Source organism: Chionomys nivalis, chromosome 17, assembly GCF_950005125.1.
Source record: "Chionomys nivalis chromosome 17, mChiNiv1.1, whole genome shotgun sequence".
NCBI classification, from domain to species: Eukaryota; Metazoa; Chordata; class Mammalia; order Rodentia; family Cricetidae; genus Chionomys; species Chionomys nivalis.
In genome coordinates, this window is record NC_080102.1 from 60971804 (window position 1) to 60992164 (window position 20361).

Consider the following 20361-nt stretch of genomic DNA (forward strand, 5'->3'; position numbering starts at 1 on the left):
ATGGGAGTCTCCCATGGGCACAGCCTTGTGAGCCACGTTCATGAGGACACTGGTGCTTACAGAGAGGCAGCTCCATTAGCCTCACAGGGTACATCTTTTACTGTAGCTCTTGATACTCAAGCCTTGTTTCTTTACTGCTAGAAGCTGTGCACCCAGTGGCAGATCCTATACTTCTCTCTGTCTTAGCCCTACTTTCTTACAATCTATGCAAAGTATTTTTATAATCTCTTTTCTTTTCCTATTGATTTATATAGCAAAAGGGAACTGGGACTCTCCTTTCAGCTAGCCTTCTGCTCTAGTCAGAATCACATGTGGCCATCAGTTGAGATGGAGAGTTTCTGTGTAGACTGGAGAACACGGGCAGCTTCTGATTCCTCCCCAGCAAGTGTTGTCTTTTTAAGAATGATTGGGAGCCGGGCGGTGGTGGCGCACGCCTTTAATCCCAGCACTTGGGAGGCAGAGGCAGGCGGATCTCTGTGAGTTCGAGACCAGCCTGGTCTACAAGAGCTAGTTCCAGGCCAAAACCACAGAGAAACCCTGTCTCGAAAAAACCAAAAAAAAAAAAAAAAAACCAAAAAAAAAAAAATGATTGGGGAGCTGGGTGGTGCTGGCGCACACCTTTAATCCCAGCACTCGGGAGGCAGAGGCAGGCGGATCTCTGTGAGTTCGAGACCAGCCTGGTCTACAAGAGCTAGTTCCAGGACAGCTGGGACTGTTTCACAGAGAAACCCTGATTCGAAAAGCAAGACAAAATAAAAAATCAACCATACAAAAAAGTAATGAGTAGTACTCCTAATTATAGTTACTTTTTTATTTTACTTGTTTTATTTCATTTGTGTTTCTCTCAGCAACATTTAGGACCAGTACATCGTGAAAAAGCTGAGATAATTAAATTCCTCAACAACTACTACCAGTCGTTTGTGGATGTCATGGAGTTTCGGGTGAGTCCTTTGTACCAGTGTCGACATGGGCCTCAGAGATTCAGCCTTCTTAGCAGTCGTTCATTTGTGTTGCTCACCTACAGTTCTTGACAGAAAGGAGGAGTGAGGCACTGACATGTAATGATGTCTAAGTTGTACTGTTGATGAGCCGTATATGAAATACCATATTTTTACTTCAAGAGTTACAAAAGTGGATGTGCTTGGTGGCATGTGCCACCACTATCCAGCATATTCTTTTTTTTAAAAAAATATTTACTTATTTATTAGGTATACATTGTTGACATCAGATCTCATTACAGATGGCTGTGAGCCACCATGTGGTTGCTGGGAACTGAACTCAGGACCTTCAGAAGGGCAGGCAGTGCTCTTAACCACTGAGCCATCTCTCCAGCCCCCAGATCTTGATTTTAATTCTTCTTTGAGATATCCATAAGTGGAACTTATCATTACCATGCGCGTGAACGTGGGTGCGCATTCACTGTGCTGTGTGCATGGGGGTCAGAGGAAAACTGCGGAACGTGGTTGCTGTGTTTTCTTTTTCCTTTTCCATAGTGGTTGTACATTTAACTGACTACCAACAGTGCATATGGGATATATTTTATCAGCATTCTGATATTGTGATTAACAATTGCTGCTTTTTGCCTTTTGGACAGTGTCAAACCTATCACAAATCCTAGGCAAAGCTCTACCTCTCAGCCACACGCTTGTTGCTGCTGTAATTGATCTTGCTAATTGGCAATGCTGAGAGCCTTTTATTATATTTGTTTGCTGGTTGTTTTTAAGTTTTTCAAGACAGGGTTTCTCTGTAGCCCTGTCTATCCAGGAACTCATCCTATAGACCAGGCTGAACTCAAACTCGGAGATCTGTCTGCCTCTGCTTCCCAAGTGCTGGGATTAAAGGTGTGTGCCACCATTGCCCAGTTTCTTTTATTGTTTTTATTGGATATTTATATATCTTCTTTGGAGACATATCTCCTTTAAGTTCTTTGTACATTTTAAATCAGTTTTGTTTAGTTTTTGCTGTTGAGTGTTAGGAGATTTCTATATAGGCCACACCTTTTTTACATTAGAATTTTTCTCCATATTTTATTATAAACATATTAAACATTTCAAATGTTAGTCTGGCATGGTGATATACACCTTCAATTCAGATCTCTGAGTTTGCGGCCAGCTTGGTCTACAGAGTGAGAACCTGTCTGAACTATCACCCTTGCCCCCCGAAAAGTAAATGTAGTACTGGTTGTTTATCTCTAATCTGAAAAGCTGAACTCTGAAATACCCTAACACCTGAAACTTTCCGAGCATTGTCATGACTACTTAAGCCTTTGTGACCAGTTACAGTCAAAATAGAAGACTATAAAAATTTCATAAAGTTATCTTTAGACTATGAATTTTCTATTGTATGATAAGACACCATGAGCCAGGCAATATATAGAAGATACTGTTCTAGAGGGATAATCCATGATAGCAAAGGAGGAATGGCATTGGGGGGAAGGAGCAGGAAGCCGAGAGATCACATCTTCAGTAATAATCTCATTCAAACCCACACAGGCCATGGGCATGAGCTGTGCATGAAACATAAATGAATTTTGTGTTTAGATTTGGGTTCAGTTCCCAAGATAGTCTATATATACATGTAAACATTTCCAAATATGAAATATAGGAGGTATGAGACACTTTTGGTTCTAAGCATTTTGGATTCTGCATCTCCTGATTGTTACTATTTGGCCATATTTCTTTTCTTTTCTTTCTTTCTTTCTTTTTTTTTTTTTTTTTTGATTTTTCGAGACAGGGTTTCTCCGTAGCTTTTGGTTCCTGTCCTGGAACTAGCTCTTGTAGACCAGGCTGGCCTCGAACTCACAGAGATCCGCCTGCCTCTGCCTCCCGCGTGCTGGGATTAAAGGCGTGCGCCACCACCGCCTGGCTTGGGCCATATTTCTTGTCACTCACTTTCTTCCAAACCATGCTGCTTGTTTGCGGATATCATGACATGTCCTTCCCAAAATATTCTAGCATACATCTGCTAAGGACAGGCATATTTTCTTATATAATCTTAATACACTTATCCTGCTTAGGAAATATTATATTCTGTGATATTATTGGGTAATACAGAGCCTATATTTGCACTCATTTTCTTATAATTCTTACTTTTGTCTTTCATGACCTGACCTTTTGAAGAGTCCAGAAAAGTCGTTCAGAATATGTCTCAGTTTGGGTATTTCTTGTTAAAAGCTTTTGGTAGCTGTAGCACATAAGTGATATTTTGTTTGTATTTTAAAGGATAATCATTTACTTTTTCTGGAAATTAAGGAAACATTAAAAATTATTTCAGATAGCATTCTGAAATGTAAATTGATTATGCCGTTCAAAACTACAAAATTAATATGTAAAAGTACTTCTAGAACTTGTCTTAAAGAGACAAAAGTGCAAAGTTGTTTGTAACAGTGTTAATTTGATAATTGGTATAGCCAATAAAAATAGAGATTCAGTTAAAAACTCAGGATATATGACTGTAAGCAAATATTATGCAGTTGTTTAAGATGATAATGTATGTTTACATTAGTTGTCATTCAAAAACATCCTTTATATATTCTTTAATGTTAAGAGAAAATTACAGTGCAGTTTAAGATGTAATCACTCTCTAAAATAGTATATTTACATAGATAAATAATATGCATATACAGAAGATTGGAATTACTGAATGATAGGATTATGAGAGTTTAAAAAAAATTGGTGGTAGAAGGGGCTGGAGAGATGGTTTAGTGGTTAAGAGTGTTATTGTTGCCGGGCGGTGGTGGCGCACGCCTTTAATCCCAGCATTTGGGAGGCAGAGGCAGGTGGATCTCTGTGAGTTTGAGGCCAACCTGGTCTACAAAGGGAGTTCCAGGACAGGCTCCAAAGCTACAGAGAAACCCTGTCTCAAAAAAACCAAAAAAAAAAAAAAAAAAAAAAAAAAGAGAGTGTTATTGTTCTTTCAGAGGACCTGGGTTTGGTACGCAGCACTGTAACTTCAGTTCTAGGGGATCCAACATCCTCTCTGGCCTCCACAGATACCTGCAAACATATGGTGCACATAATACACTCAGACACACACAAACACAAAGTGTTGTTTTTTAAAGGGGGAGGGGAGATGGCTTAGTGAGTAAAGCTCATACAAACCTGGGCACCTGAGTTGGGATCCCCAGAGCCCAGGGAAAGCCCACACTAAGCGTGTCTTTAATACTGACGTGTTACAGCAACACCACCATCCTTATTTAGAATTAAGCTTGTCTGTAGTTTCTAATTTTTTATGTTGAACATGTGTTATTCTTTCTTTCTTGCTTTCTTTTTTCTTCTTTCTCTTTCTTTCTTTCTTTTTTTTTTGACAAGCTCTCTGCATAGCTCTGGCTGTCCTGGAACTCCGTCTATAGACCAGGCTGGCCTCGAACTCACAGAGATCCAACTGTCTCTGCCTCCTGGATGCTGGGATTAAAGGCGATGCACGCCTGCCTCTTGTCAGTTCTTACTTATCCTGTACTCCTGGTCTCGGGCAACTGTTAATCTGCTCTCTAGAATGTGGAGTCCAGTCAGCATGTGTCCTTTGCATTTTGAGATTCATCTATATTCTTCCATGTATTAAAGATCCACTGCCTGCTTTTGCCGAGAACTATTTCATTGTGCACATACAAACAGTTCGTTTATTTCCTGCTTTCTGGGTTGCTTCCAAATTTGAACCAGTTGTATAAATTGCCACTAAAGACCATTTAATCTTTGTAAGAATTCAACAACAAGGGTTTAATGTTTCTGAGCTTTTTTTAATTTTAAAAATAATTAATGTACATTATACAAATGTCTGGGGTATAGTGTGATCATTTGATAATGCATACAGTGTACTGTTGTCAAATTAGAATAATTAAGCAAATTAGAATAATTAAATAAAAAAGCATTCCTGTTTTCTTAAACACTATCATGTCTTTGTATGGAACTTTCAAATTCCTTTTTTCTTGTTCTTTAGAAAAGAATGTCAGTTTTATTTTTTAATGAATACCAAAGTTTTAGCTGGGCGTGGTGGTGCATACTTTTAATCCTAGCACTCGGAAGGCAGAGGCAGGTTGATCTCTGTGAGTTCAAGTCCAGATGGCCTACAAAATGAGTACACGGACAGCCAGAGCTATGCAGAGAAACTCTGTTTTAAAAAAAAAGCCAAACTCAGGGACCTGAAGTCAGACTTTCTGTTCATGAGCATCAGTGCCTTGTGCCTGTGGCCTGTGGGACCAGCAGGTGTCCTGACGAGGGTCACAGATGGCTTGTGAGGAGAGGTCGTTACCCCACTTCCTGTCTTGGCAGCACAAGTAAGACAAATCACCTGTCTCCCTCATTTTCTTTTTCACATCTGCCCCCAGGATCACGTCTATGAACTTCTCAACACCATCGATGCCTGCCAGTGTCATTTTGATATCGTAAGTGCCTTTGTAATGTTTTTCTATTGTAGAAGAAAATGAAAGAAAAGGCCTAGTGCACACCGAGACAAGGAAGGGTGGGACAGAGTGGACGAATGATTGTTTATCTGTTCCTTCTCAGGTCTACGATTCTTTTTTAAATTAAAATATGTGTTTATTATTTATTGTGTATATTTAGGTGGGAGGGTGTGTGTGTTCATGTGCTACAACACATATGTGGAAGTCAGTCAGTTCTCTCCTTTTAGGTAGCTGGGCTTGGTGACAAGTGCTTTTCACCTACTGAGCCACTTTGATGGCCCTACTAGGTACTTTAAATTTTTTTTTTTTTTTTTTCGAGGCAGGGTTTCTCTGTAGTTTTTTTTTTTTGGTTCCTGTCCTGGAACTAGCTCTTGTAGACCAGGCTGGACTCGAACTCACAGAGATCCGCCTGCCTCTGCCTCCCGAGTGCTGGGATTAAAGGTGTGCGCCACCACCGCCTGGCTTAAATATTTTTTAAGATGTGCTAAGGTTAAATGTTTTTCAATAGTAAGTTGATCTTCAATGTGATTTAAATAACACAAAATTATACAGCAATATTTTTACTTTCCTTCCTTTAATCCACCAATAGTACCTTATTTCCTAGTTTCTTTGTATCCTTCTTTGTTTATTTTTTTTTTGTACTCTAGGGCCCAGAACTCTGCTACTGACTTAAATTCTTCTATTTTTTTTAATTTTTATTTTTTTCAAACACGGTTTCTCTGTGTAGCCTTGGCTGTCCTGCAACTCACTATGTAGCCCATGCTGGCTTGGAACTCAGAGATCCTTCTGCCTCTGCCTTCCCAGTGCTGATATTAAAGATGTGCACCACCTCTGCCTGGCTCCGACTTCTATTTTTTAAACTTCTTTCTTTCTCTCTCTCTCTCTCTCTCTCTCTCTCTCTCTCTCTCTCTCTCTCTCTCTCTTTCTCCTTCCTTCCTTTCTTTTCTTTCCCCTCTCTTTTCTCTCTTTCCTTTCTTCCCTCCCTCCTTCCCTCCACTCCTCCTTCCCTCCCTCCCTCCTTCTTTTCTTTCTTCCTTCCGTTTTTGTTTTTGTTTTTTTCAAGATGGGGATTCTCTATTTTACCCTGACTGTCCTGGAACTTGATTTGCAGACCAGGCTGGCCTTTAACTCAGAGACCCACCTGTCTCTCTGCCTTCCAAGTGCTGGTTTTAAGGGTGTGTGTCACCATGCCTGGCTAAGCTTTATTTTGTAAGAGTCTCACTAATTTGTCTAAGCTGGCCTTAAATTTGTAATTCTCCTGCCCCAGTCTCCTGAGCAGCTGTGGTTATGGGCTAGTGATGTTCCAGGTTCCCCAGGATCTTGAACTCATCTTTAGCTCCTAACTTTTGTTTCAATTTTCTTCTGAAAACGTCTACTGCTGGTTCCTCCTTCTAGTAGACATTGAGTCTGTTTAGTGCTGTAGGGAATGGTCGGAGAAGCAGGGCTGGTCCAGGTTAATTGGCCATATTGATTTTGAGATTCCTTGTACTTTCCTTGTAGAATCTCAATTTTGACTTCACTCGGAGCTACCTGGACTTGATTGTGACTTACACTTCAGTCATCTTACTCCTGTCGCGAATCGAGGACCGCCGGCTACTCATCGGCATGTACAACTGTGCCCATGAGATGCTGCATGGGCACAGGTGAGTTGGGGAGGTAAAGAATCTCATATGTGGTTCTTTACCATGGTGGCACACCCCTTCATTCCCATCAGGGAGGCAGAGGCAGGCAGATCTCTGAGTTGGAAGCCAGCCTGGGCTACAGAGTAAGTTCCAGGACAGAGAGGGCGACACAGAAAAACCCTATCTCAAAACACAAAAACAAAAACAGAAAACAAAACAAAACAAAAAACCAACTAACCATCCAACCAAACAAGCAAAAAGAACCTCATGTGGTGCTGTAAGAAGTGGGTGGTCACAATCCCAGAGAACCTGGGCCACAGAGAGGACCCTAAGAGAGACATACATGGATCTAATCTACATGGGAAGTAGAAAAGACAAGATCTCCTGAGTAAATTGGGAGCATGGGGATCATGGGAGACAGTAGAAGGGGAGGGGGGAGGAAGGAAGGGAAGTGAAGAAAAATATATAGCTCAATAAAAACAATAAAAAACGTAATTGGTATTATATGATAGCACATGACAGTCAAATGCAGCCTCCTTATTTTGGGAACTGCTAAGCAAGTGCCCTTCCAATATGCTCAGCACCCAGTGGTTACTATGTGAGGTCATGCATGTGTCAGTTAGCTTTATTGAGCCATTCCACAGTGGATACATACTGGAAAACATGGCACACATGATAAATATGTATAATTTTGTCAATTTAAAAAATAAAATTGTATTAAAAGAAAAAATAACAATTGAAATAAAAAATAAAAAATACTTGCAATAAAAAAGTGAACGTAGACAAAGGTATTTGTTATCATGATTTCTCATATGAAAACCTATAATCCATGTTGTATCCCACGTAAAATAAGACAGCCTTTCACATACAGTTAACTACTGAATGCCAGAGGATTATCCACTCTGCATCATCTCTGATCTATTTATATTCCTGGACTGGCCTCCACTTTGCTTTTCAGTTATTATAAAAGGCAAAGACAATTGTTTTTAGTATTGGTAGGACAAATACCAGTAAGGTTAAGCCATTCGAGGTAAGAAATGTACAATAATTCCTATTAAGGATAATTGTAAACCAAATAGAAATGGATTTTGGATTATCTGCAATTCTGTCCTCCATCCATGTCTGTATGTGTCTCTTGACACAAGCTTTAGCCAATGGATAAGCTTTGGATGCTTAGCTCCCCTTTGGGATTTTCAAAGAATGGATCCAGGCATATTTGATACAGAGTAGCAAATGCAGAATTGTAGAGTAGCTACCATGTGTCCAGCTCTGTCTGCCCACAAGGGAGAAACTTTCATGGATCTGTCTAAAACCATGTCGTCTGTCCATTCTTCCTTCCTTCCTTTCAGTTTTTCTTTTTCCAAGACAGGGTTTTCTCTGTGCATCCCTGGCTGTTGTAGAATTTACTCTGTAGCCCAGGCTGGCCTCCTGAGTCCTGGGATTAAAGCAGTGTCACCACTGCCTACTGGTATGCCCATAGTGGGGCGTCTGTATGTGTGACTCCCAAGTTAGCACTTCAGTGGTTGGAGGGGCAGGGAATGTCTTCTTTGCACACATATACACTATCCTCTACATATTTATGGAAAATCCCATAACTCCTCTCTCTTCTGCTTCTTCCAGTGACCCCAGTTTTGCTCGCCTGGGCCAGATGGTATTAGAGTATGACCATCCTCTGAAGAAGCTGACTGAAGAATTTGGACCTCACACAAAGGTGAGCTCCCCGAGAGAGAGGAGAATCATTCAGGCAGAAGCATTCTTTCCATCTTTTACATTAAGGGTTTATTTTTTCCTCACAGGCTGTGAGTGGAGCCCTCCTCTCTCTATACTTCCTTTTTGTTCGGAGGAATCAGGGTGCTGAGCAGTGGCGCAGTGCCCAACTTCTAAGCCTCATGAGTAGCCCCCCAGCCATGATCAACCCTGCCAATTCAGACACAGTGAGTTCCCCTTTCCTTTCTCTGCTAAGGCCCTCTATCCGGAAGGTGCGCCCCAGGGCTGTTTCAGCATTCGTCTGGGCTCTGTTCTAGGTTGGTCCCTTTCTAAGCTAAAAAGTCATGACTGATGCTGTGCTTCTGATTGAGCCAGGGTTTGTATGTACATGAATTGACAAATGGGCGAAACCGAGCCAGTGTGGTGTGGTGGCTAAAATACTTATGACCCTGGCTCTCGGGAGACTGAGGCACGAGGACTGTTACATGGCTAGAGCCAGCTCTGCTGCGTAGCAAGTACTCAGCCAGCCAAGGCTCTAGTAGGGTTTTTGACTCAAAACCCAAACAAAAAAGAAATGGAGTCGTTAGGCATAAGAAGGAATTTGCATTAGGAGTGAATTGATTAATGAATGTTATTCATCTGTGATAGGCCTGGCCCCTTCCCTCAAAGAATTTATAGTCCTAAAAGAAAGATATGGAGTATTCTGTAATCTCAGCACTTGGCAGGCAGAGGTGGAAGAACTGTCACAAGTTTGATGCCAGCCAGGACTATATAGTGAGAACTTGTCTCAAAAGACCGAAAACAATGAAGCATGTGGGGGTGAGGTGTGGAGAGAGGATTGCTATGCAGATGTGAGGACCTGAATTCAGATTCTTAGCGACCGTATGAGAACTGGACACAGTGTTACGTGTGTAATCTCAGCACTGGGGAGTGGAGACAGGTCCCGCTGGAGCTTCTCGTCTGCTAAGCCAGTCAGCCGTGAGTTCTGTGTTCAAGGAGAGACTCTGTCTCAGAAATATAGAGAGTGATATGCACAAATTTACAGCTGAGGCTGAGAGGTCGTGGGTAAGTTCCAAATGAATATTTGCACTTCAAGTGTGATTAGTGTGCACAATGGAAGAAGAGTGAGATTTTGAAGATATCTCAGTATTGGTGAGATGTCATGTCGTTCATTTTATTTGTTCTTCCTTCCAGCCCAACCTTGTTCTTTGCCTCAACTATGTCCTCTGTCTCTCCATCCCCTTCCAGGGCCTCCTTTCCTTTATGGCAGGTTTCCTAGCTGTTGTCTTATCAAAGTGCCTTAATCCACTCTTGTAAAAAAGAATGTTTTTGCTTGTTTTTAGTGCTGGGGAATTCACCTTGGGCCTTGTGCATGCTAGGCATGAGTTCCCCCAGACTTTTATTTTAAAACATTTTAAATTACATTTTTATTTACTTTGTGATGTGTGGGTGGAGCACAAGTACAGAGGTCAGAGGACAACTTTTGGGGGTCAGTTCTGTCTGTCTGCTTGTGGGTTCTGTGCATTAAACTCAGGTTGTCTGGTTGGCAGCAGTCTCCTTTGCCTGTTGAGCCATTTTGCTGGCTCTGTCCTTACTTTTGACATTCTAAACAGCTACTTGGTTCTCTCTGCCTGCTTCTCATAGATGGCCTGTGAGTATCTGTCCGCGGAAGTGATGGAGCGATGGGTCGTAAGTGAGTTGTGGGCGCATCTGGGACGGGCATGCGGCACTGCTAGGACGGGCATGCGGCACTGTCTAAAAGCCTTCCTTCGTTTCCAATCCACTTGCAGTCGGGTTTCTTCTTTGTCACGGGTGCCTCAACTGCAACAGCCAGTGCCAACAGCTGTGGAAGCTGTGTCTTCAGGGCTCCCTGTACATCACCCTCATCCGGGAAGATGTGCTGCAAATCCACAAGGTCACTGAGGACCTCTTCAGTGGTTTGAAAGGGTGAGTGACTTGCAAACCAGTCTTCTAAGAGTTATAGCCTCCCAAAGTATGAGTGGTAAGGAGTAATTTTAACTTTGAAATATTTATCAAATATCTTCTCTTTGTTGGTGCCTCTCGGGATATTAAGGATAGATGGATTACTAAGATATGTGAGGCTAGACTGTCTGGTTTGAATTCAAGAGCCACTTTCTAGCCGTGTGACCCTGGGGAGGTTACTTAGTGTCACCGTGCTTGTCTTGATTTACTCACCTGTAAAATGTAAATAAAGCACTACCTCCCATCTGGTTATGGTCAAGGAGCTGGGAGCAGGAGAACCAAGAGTCTGAGGTCAGCCCTGGTTTGCTCCACAGTGATTTTATTTATTTATTGAAAAAAAAATTTTTCCCACTTCCTCCTCGCCTCCTATTTCCCTCCCCCTCCTCTCGCCCCTCTACCCCTCCCCCCACTCCTCTTCTCCTCCCTCTCCAGTCCCAAGAGCAGTCAGGGTTCCCTGCCCTGTGGAAAGTCCAAGGTCCTCCCCCCTCCATCCAGGTCTAGGAAGGTGACCATCCAAACTGCCTAGGCTCCCACAAAGTCAGAACATGAAGTAGGATCAAAACCCTGTGCCATTCTCCTTGGCCTCTCGTCAGCTCTCATTGTCTGCCATGTTCAGAGAGTCCGGTTTTATCCCATGCTTTTCCAGTCGCAGCCCAGCTGGCCTTGGTGAGCTCCCAATAGATCGGCCCCACTGTCTCAGTGGGTGGGTGCACCCCTCATGGTCCTGACTTCCTTGTTCATGTTCTCCCTCCTTCTGCTCCTCATTAGAACCTTGGGAGCTCAGTCCGGTGCTCCAGTTCCACAGTGATTTTCAGGCCAGTCTGGACTATACAAGACCCTATCTCAAAATCAAAGCAAAATCAAGTAGGCACAAACAAAACACCAGACCACAACAAAATGGTGTCAAATCTGTGACCTCATAGTGTTCTGAAGAGTCCCAGTATGTAAAGCATATGGAAAAAGATCTGGTATATTGTGTTATACACTTGATTTTTTTTCTAATGTTTTTAACTGAGTTTGGTGGCACATACCAGTAACCCCAGCACTCAGCATCTGATCAACAGATCAACAGGTGTTACACAGTGAGACCATATTAGAACAAACAGTAGCAGCTGGTGAATTACTCTTTAACTTCTTCTTTTCTGTTTTTAATGTGCTTTCCCTAACATTATGAGCTTCCCTACTCTTTCCCTGAAGTTTAGTCTCACTCCTTTTGCCATGGGGTTGCTTGTTTACTGTGTGTCTGACTTCTAACTCAAATGGCCTGGCATTTTCTGTTCCTCATACGGCTTTCCTCCCCGTAGCTGCTGAGATTTACAGCTTGCCTGACTTGTTCCCCCTCCTGCTTCTTCTTTTGCCTTCTCCTCTCTCTAAAACCCTAATAAAGTTGTCCTTGACCTTAAAAAATAAAAGTTTGCAAATTGTTGGAAAATAGGCAAACTTGTGGTACAGTAGGGTAGGGGTTGTGATACGTGAGCACAAAGTATTGTGTAAGCAGGAAGGGTGTGAAGGGCATTTGCACTGGCTTTGTGGGATCTAAAGAAAACAGACAGGCAGATGTGAGTTAAAACAATTGCAGCAAAGAAACTCATCTCCCCCCACTTTTCTCTCTCTCTCCATGTTGCCATCTCTCTCTTTTTGAAGACAGGGTTTCCCTATGTAGCTCTGGATACCCTGGAACTTACTGTGTAGACCAGGCTAGCCTCAAACTTAACAGAGATCTTCCTGTTTCCTGAATGCTGAGATTAAAAGGTGTTCACCTCTCTACCGAGCTTGAAGCTTATAGTCTTTGAGGCAAATGAACAATGCGCTTAGAGGTTCAAGTTGCTCAGCTGGGACAGCGTGGGTCACGAAGGTGGGGCTGTGAGTCAGTTTGGAGCAGTGAACGGGAATATCATAAGCTCTGCCCTAGAGTTTGAGTCTGGGCTCCAAAGGATCCGGAGCCACTGAATGAATTCAAATGAGGTAGTTGAAAGGATCAGATTCTCATCTTAGAGAAGATTTCTGTTCCAGGGGGAAAAGAGATGGGCAGTGCTAGAGACAGGGATTAATTTAGTAAATGAGGAGAAATTGAGCTCTCTGGATTGAGCATCTGATATTCCTTAGGGTAGAGGCATGAGAGCTACAGTAAGTGTGGGGAAAGACTGTGATTCAATTTTTAGACTTTTAGTTTATTTTTATTTTATGTGTATTAATGTTTTACATGAAAATGTGACTGTGTACCAAGTGCGTACCAAGTGTACCAAGTGTACACACTGCCCTTGGAGGCCAGAAGAGTGTCAGGTCTTCTGGATAGGAGTTGGAGGTGGTTGTGAGCCTGTATGTGGGAGGTGGGGCCCCCCAAATTGCACTGCTCTAGCCCTGTGGATTCAATTTTGAACAGACTGAATTGGAAATGTATGTAGGACACACAGGTTATGTATGTTGGGCCTCTTGCTATGTGATTTAGTAACTAATCATGCTATCTGGACTAGATGACAACTGGTGACGTCATAATCAAAGCTCTGAGAATGAATAGGTCTGATTGTTTAAGAAAAGGATTGGGGACAGAACTTTTGAGAACATTGATATTTAAGCGTCAAGCAGAGGCAGGAAAATCAAGCCACTGGAAGAAAGTGTGCAAGAAGGAAGGACCGGCATCATGTGCTGGACGGTGTGACGAGAACAAAGATGAGGGCTGGAAAACTCACTGGGCTTGGCCACAGAGGCCGTCTTTGCGTGCTGTGAGCAGCATCAGCTGAGTGGTGAGACTGAAGGTTTCGGTAGGTGTAGGAGGAAGTGGGAGCGAAGGAATGAACTCGGTGTCACTGTGAAGGGAGAATGAGTTACAAGAGGAGGAAGGTACAGGATTAAGGGAAGGATTGGGTTCCTACATTTATTTCTGCTGGCAAATACTGCACCTGGAAATGTAAAATAATGAAGCCTTACCCCCCAGAATGGTCTGATGTGTGTGCTACGTGTGTGTGTGTGTTTGTATGCGTGTGTACATATACATAAGTATGCATGTGTTTTCAACCTTATGTAAGAAGTTTTGGGAAAGCGTTGGCTCTACATTCTACTTTATATCTACAGATTTATTTAATTATTACTATATTTTAGATATCTTTGAATATCAGTTTATAGAGACTCTCTTTTATTGTTTGTGTGAGAGAGGTCTGACTTTATAACTCAGGCTAGCTTCAGACTTGTTGCAATCTTCCTGCCTCAGCCTCTGAATACTAGGATTCAGGAATGAGCCATGGCACCTGGCTGAGACTTATTCTTTTTAATAGTTGAGGGCTGGAGAGATGGCTCAGTGGTTAAGAGCACTGGCTGCTCTTCCAGAGGACCTGGCACCCTTATGGTAGCTACAACCATCTGTAACTCCAGTTCCATGGTATCTGACATTTCTGGTCTCCTTGGGCTCCATGCACACATGTGTTACACAGACATACATGCAGGCAAAACATCCATACACATAAAAATAAATTGAAAAATTTTGAACAAAATTCCATTATGTATTTATTTACCCAATCTTTCTCTGTCTTACACACACACACACACACACACACACACACACACACGAGTTTTTTGAGACATGGTTTCACTGTTTAACTCTGGCTGGCCTGAAATTCCCAAGTATACCAGGTTGGTCTTGAACTCACAAAGCTCTGCCTGCCTTTGCCTCCTGAGTACTGGCATTAAAGGTGTGTGCTTTATAGGGCTTAAATTTCCTATTGTGTGTGTGAATATGGTGGATGTGGTATGGGAGAGGTCAGAAGACAATTTCGTGGTGTCTGCTCTCTCCTTCCACCTTTGCCTGATGGGTTCCAGGGACCCATCAGAGGTCACCAATCTTGACGAGCAGGCTTGAGCAGTTCCCTAATTTCCTGTTGATGAACATTGAACTGTTTCCATTTAAAGAGATCATTTTAAACAAATGCTTTTTGTTTGAATGTTTGTTTTTTGAGATGAGGTCTCTCTATGTTTCCTGGATATCCTGGAACTCTCTCTGTGTAGACCAGGCTGTCCTCGAACACAGGGAGATTCCCTGCCTCTGACTCCCAAGTTAAACAAATGGTCTAGAGACTATCCATTGACATATTTTTGTGAACATATTCAAATGTTTCTGGAGGGTAAGTTCTCAGATGTGGAAGGCAACACACTTCAAACTTTATTTCTTTTCCCCATCCCCAAGCTAGGGAACAAACCCAGGGCTTTGCTCATGCTGGGCAAGCATTGTACCTCTGAGCTATATCCCCAGTCTGTTTCTTTTTTAATCTTTTTTTTTTTTGACAGGGTTTCTTTGTGTATGAAGCCTGTCCTGGAACTAGCTCTTGTAGACCAGGGTGACCTCGAACTCACAGAGATCCGCCTATCTCTGCCTCCTGAGTACTGGGATTAAAGGTGTGCACCAGCACTGCCCAGCTAAATCTAGATTTTGTTTTGACTTTTAATCTTGTTTCTGTCCCTGTACTAGATGGAGGTTGAAGTAATTATCCATTAGCAGTGCTGTAGAGTTGAATCCTGATTTAATTAAGATAGTTTTCAATTTCAAATGCCTTTAATTCTAATGCTGTTCAGTATAGGAGAGGCTTGGAGAAGGGAAGCGAGAGGTTCTAGAATCTCCCCGTCGCTGCCAGTAGCTGCCAGAGGATGAGGAAGACAGTGGAGAGCGGAGGCCACTTCCTGTGGGATTCTGGGTGCAGGTCTCTAATAGGAAAAAGATATGGTCAAGTATTGCAGATGAACCACAACAATAAAAAAGATTATTGAATTTGGTGATTCAAAAGTTCACATTGACCTCAGAGGAACGGATTGCTCAGTGTTAAAGGCCTTGCGAGAAGGGAAGGGTCAGTGAGAGGTGAAGGAGAGAAGTCCTGGAGGAGCTGGTGGGTGGGGACGGTGAAGTGCAGGTTCAAGTGCGGGTTTCCAGAATCAGAGGCTTTGAACTTGTGTCACAGAGGAGAATAGGCCACAAGAGAGGGAGATAAAGAGTCACAGATAAGTGGGTGGACCAGGAGTAAGCAGGAGTGGGAGCGGTGGTGACGGTTTCTACTATAAACAGGGGTGGTATTTGTGACTCCCTTCCTCATCCCAGTCAAATTTGGAAGAGTGTTGACTGGCAGGAAGCCAGCAGAAGCCCGGTGTGAGAATGAGAAGTCATTTCCCTCCTGCAGTGGTGCGCTGTCTTCTTTCCTTTTTCCTTGTCTCTCTTCTCTCCCTTCTTCTCCTAGCTCCTGTACCCTCCCTTCATTCTCTTGACAGATTCTCTGTACACATCCCTGGCTGGCCTTAAACTCATGAATTTCCTGCTCTGCCTCCTGAGTGTTGGGATGACAAGCATGCATTATCACAGCCTGGCTTAGCTACTATAGTAATTGTCTTTGCAGAATGAAGCATAGAGCAGGATGGGCTCCAAGCTGAGTCTTGTTGGCATAGGGTGAGAAGAGTGGGTGAAAATGCTGCTTGTTAGGGTGCCCGTACTCTCCAGCTGGTGGCGTGACGCCCTGCTGTGCTTGATTTGTCGATCTCCAGGTATGGTAAGCGGGTGGCAGACATCAAGGAGAGCAAGGAGCATGCCATTGCAAACAGGTACAGTCGGGGTTCAGGGTATGTGCTCGGAGGGGCTGGGATAGGAGTCTCCCAGACTTCTGTTTTCACTGTGGCACCCTAAGATCTATCCCGACCTGTGGTCTCACCCCCACCAACTTCCTGCGGCCCCACGGATGCTTGTATTCTCTCTCCAAGTTTGAGTTTAGCACTGAACCTCCCCAGCTGCAGCTCTCTCTGCACTGCTTCTGGGGAGCTTGTGAGGGAGAGAAAGGCAATATTCCCTACTTTCCACTTTCCTCCCTCAGCGGCCAGTTTCACTGTCAGCGTCGGCAGTTTCTTCGGGTAGCTGTGAAGGAGTTGGAGACTGTGTTAAATGATGAACCAGGCCTGCTGGGTCCTAAGGCAAGAGAATTGTTCTAGGAGGGATAGTGACCAATGATGTGTGGGTGGTAACTTAGCATTCATGGAACTGCATTTCCAAGCCCCTGCCCCCCGTGTGTGTAAATGTGCATGTTAGCATACATGAGTGTGGAGGTCAGAGGACACCCTCAGGTGCTGTTCTTCAGACGCTGTCCACTTTTTTTTTTTTTTTGAGACAGAGTCATTCACTGGCCTGAGACTCATGCATTAGGCAAGGCTGACTGACCAGTGAGTTCAGGGATCTGGAAATCTCCTGAGCATTGGAATTATGAGTGCATGCCACCATGCATGGCTTCTTTTTTTTAAAAAAAATTGATTATAGCCGGGCGGTGGTGGCGCACACCTTTAATCCCAGCACTTGGGAAGCAGAGGCAGGCGGATCTCTGTGAGTTCGAGGCCAGCCTGGTCTACAAAGGGAGTTCCAGGACAGGCTCCAAAGCTACAGAGAAACCCTGTCTCAAAAAAAAAAAAAATTGATTATAATTGAGCTCTACATTTTTCTCTGCTCCCTTCCTGCCTCTCCCCTCCCTTTCAACCCTCTCCCAAGGTCCCCATGCTCCCGATTTACTCAGGAGATCATTTATTTATTTATTTATTTATTTATTTATTTATTTATTTATTTATTTTGTATGCAGTGTTCTGTCTGCGTGTATGCCTGCAGGCCAGAAGAGGGCACCAGATCTCATTACAGATGGTTGTGAGCCACCATGTGGTTGCTGGGAATTGAACTCAGGACCTTTGGAAGAGCAAGCAATGCTCTTAACCACTGAGCCATCTCTCCAGCCCGACATCTTGTCTTTTTATACCTCCCGCATGTTTTCTTTTTACATGGGCTCTGGGGACTGGACTCTGATCCTCATGCTCTTGTGACAAGCACTTTACCAATGGAGCTATTTCTCCTGCCCCCTTTCTGGGTCTCTGTGACCAGTCTGTATGTGCTTGTGCTGATTCTGTGACTCTCAAATGTGTCGTGTCCTCCTTGGCACCATCATGGAATGCCGCCTAACAGCTGTTTGTGTGCTTGGCCTGGCTTCCGTCTGAGTGTAATTGATGACAGAGCTTGCTTTCTGTTTTAAGTCATCTCAGTACCCATTAAATATTTCTAAAATTTAATTTTGTGGGGAGGGAGGAGCGCTGACTGCGAGCCAGGGCCAACATACGTCTGTCTGATTCTGTGTCACATGGCTTGGCTCTCTGTGCCTGTGTGCTTGTTTCTAGATGCTATTGGTATGGCTCCATAATTATATTCACGTACAGATTATTTCAGTCGTTTTCTCTGTGCTTAAAATTTACTGTTTTCCGTTCTGGGGACTGGACCCAGAGCCTTGTACCAGACAGGTAAGCACTCTGTCAACTGAACTATACCCCTAACACTAAAATCCAATTTTTTTTTAGTAGAAACTTCCAGTAGGCTTTGTTCTCTCTTAGGCCCTTTTTGCTTTCATGGCCCTGTCTTTCATTCGTGATGAGGTCACTTGGCTGGTTCGTCATTCAGAAAATGTTACCAAGACTAAGACTCCTGAAGACTATGCTGACTCGTTAGTATTTGCCCAAGAACCTTGTCCTTAGACTGGGAGAAGGGAGTAAGGGGACATTTTGATCCCTGCCATGTATGAGCGCGTGTCTCCACTCATAGTCTTGTCGATGTCTGTGTCTGCCCTTGTCACATCTCCACAGGTCCATTGCAGAGCTCCTCTTCCTGCTTGAGGAGGTCAGGGCTCTGGTCCGACGGCACATCAAAGTGATTCAGCAGTACCACATCCAGTACCTGGCCAAGTTCGACGTCCTTGTGCTCAGTGACATCATTCAGGTATGTTCCCCTGAGGACACTTTGGAGACTCCGGCATGATATCCTGTAGTTTTGCCTTCTGGAGCCACTCTAGCTGAATGACTGTAGTTTGGGTGTTAAAAAAAACTGGTGTACACTAAAGATGAATAATTTCACCAGGTTTGTTCCTCCTAAGCAAGAGGAGAGAAAACATAATGAGAAATGGGAGTCTGTATGGCAGGGGTGCTGGGCAGTGCTCTGTGTTCCTCTTCTGTTTGGGGCAGCCAACAGTTCCTCTGTCTTCATACACTGATTGAGCCTGTGGTTGCACTTCCCATCCGTGGAACTTGTGAGCACTGACAGTATTCTTACTCTTTTAGAATCTGTCTGTGTGTCCGGAGGAGGAGTCTGTCATCATGTCCTCATTCGTTAGCACGCTGTCCGCTCTGAGTCTCAAGCAAGGTAACTGGGAGGAGGTGTGCTTGCCAGGGCGCTTAGGAGGGCGGATAGAGTTGGTCTGTCCGCCAGAGCATTGGGTAGGAAAACTCAGAAGAGGCCTGCCATTCTGTGCAGCCAGGTGCCAGGTGCTGTTTGATTGTTTCCTTTTACATTTGCTTCTGTTTCTACAGTTGATAATGAAGAGAAATTTGACTTTTCTGGATTGAGGCTGGATTGGTTCCGCCTACAGGTAAGGCTCTTGTCCTGTAGCGGCCCCTATCCTCAGGTTCCTCATCTTCCACAAATCTCTCCCATTTTTAATTTGTTAAGCTCTGCTTCAGAGACTAAGTGATCCTGGGAAACTGCTGTCTAGACAGGACACAACACCCAGATCAGATTACAGCCCCAAGGCTCATCCCATTTCTCTTGTATTTCTTCCCCACCCCAACCATAGGCCTACACCAGTGTGCTGAAGGCGCCTCTGCACCTGCATGAGAATCCTGACCTAGCCAAGATCATGAACCTCATCGTCTTTCATTCCCAGATGCTGGACTCAGTAGAGAAAGTGCTGGTGGAAACCTCAGATCTTTCTATTTTCTGGTGTGTCTTAGTCTGACTTAATTGTCTGTCCCTTTGATCTTTCTGGGTTTTGTTGTTGTTGTTGTTGTTGTTTGTTTGTTTTTTTTGAGATAGGGTTTCTCTGTGCAGCCTTAGCTATCCTGGGAACTCACTCTGTAGACCAGGCTGGCCAGGAACTCATAGAGATCTGCCTGCCTCTGCCTCCCGAGTTCTAGGACTGAAGGCGTGTGTTCCATGTTCTCCTGTAAACTTCGTTAGTTTATTTTTCTGTTGTTTTGGTATTTTGAACTTTTAGGACTATAATTTCAAAGATTAATTTTCATTTATGGCTATGAATATATGTTTCCGTGTATATGCCACTTGGGTATGGTACCCACAAAGAATGGAGGAAGGTGCTGGGTCCTCTGGAGCTGGAATTAGAGGTGTTTGTGAGCCATCTGATAAGAGTGCTGGGAACTGAACCTGGGTTCTGGGGAAGAGCAGCAAACACTCTTTACCACCTAGGCATCTCTCCAGTCATGATATTTAGATTTAAAAACATGAAACCAGACATGGTGGCAGATATCTATAATTTCTGTACTTGGAAGGTAGGGAAAGGAAGATCAGGAATTCAAGATCATTTTTGACTACTTACAGAACTAAGGGAAAGAATAGGCTTAAGGAAACTTTCCCCAACAAAGAAACATGAGTACTTGGGAGCCTGTAGGAGGAGGATTGCTATGAGTTTTAGGTCAGCCTAGGCTATCCAGTGAGTCCCAAAAGACCTTGTTTCAAAACCCAAAATAAAATAAAATAAAATTGAAAAACTATAAATTTGTAGAGGTTTAGTATTGGGAAAGTAAGAAGTAATTGAGGGAGCTGGAGAGTAGGAGGCTGGAGAAAGAACGGATTGTCTTCATTGTCTTCCACAG

General features: G+C 43.5%; 1 protein-coding gene across 1 annotated transcript in view; it reads left to right on the forward strand.

The window, feature by feature from the left end:
* Nckap1l (NCK associated protein 1 like) overlaps positions 1–20361 on the forward strand; it is a 44417-nt gene that overhangs the window by 1419 nt on the left and 22637 nt on the right. Inside the window, exons 3-16 of the mRNA XM_057791627.1 lie at positions 849–941; positions 5324–5380; positions 6899–7041; positions 8641–8731; positions 8817–8954; positions 10372–10420; positions 10518–10674; positions 16228–16284; positions 16551–16647; positions 18094–18203; positions 18343–18475; positions 18814–18895; positions 19063–19121; positions 19326–19471. Coding sequence (XP_057647610.1) covers positions 849–941; positions 5324–5380; positions 6899–7041; positions 8641–8731; positions 8817–8954; positions 10372–10420; positions 10518–10674; positions 16228–16284; positions 16551–16647; positions 18094–18203; positions 18343–18475; positions 18814–18895; positions 19063–19121; positions 19326–19471 — 1412 coding nt within the window. The remainder of the gene's footprint in view (positions 1–848; positions 942–5323; positions 5381–6898; positions 7042–8640; positions 8732–8816; positions 8955–10371; positions 10421–10517; positions 10675–16227; positions 16285–16550; positions 16648–18093; positions 18204–18342; positions 18476–18813; positions 18896–19062; positions 19122–19325; positions 19472–20361) is intronic.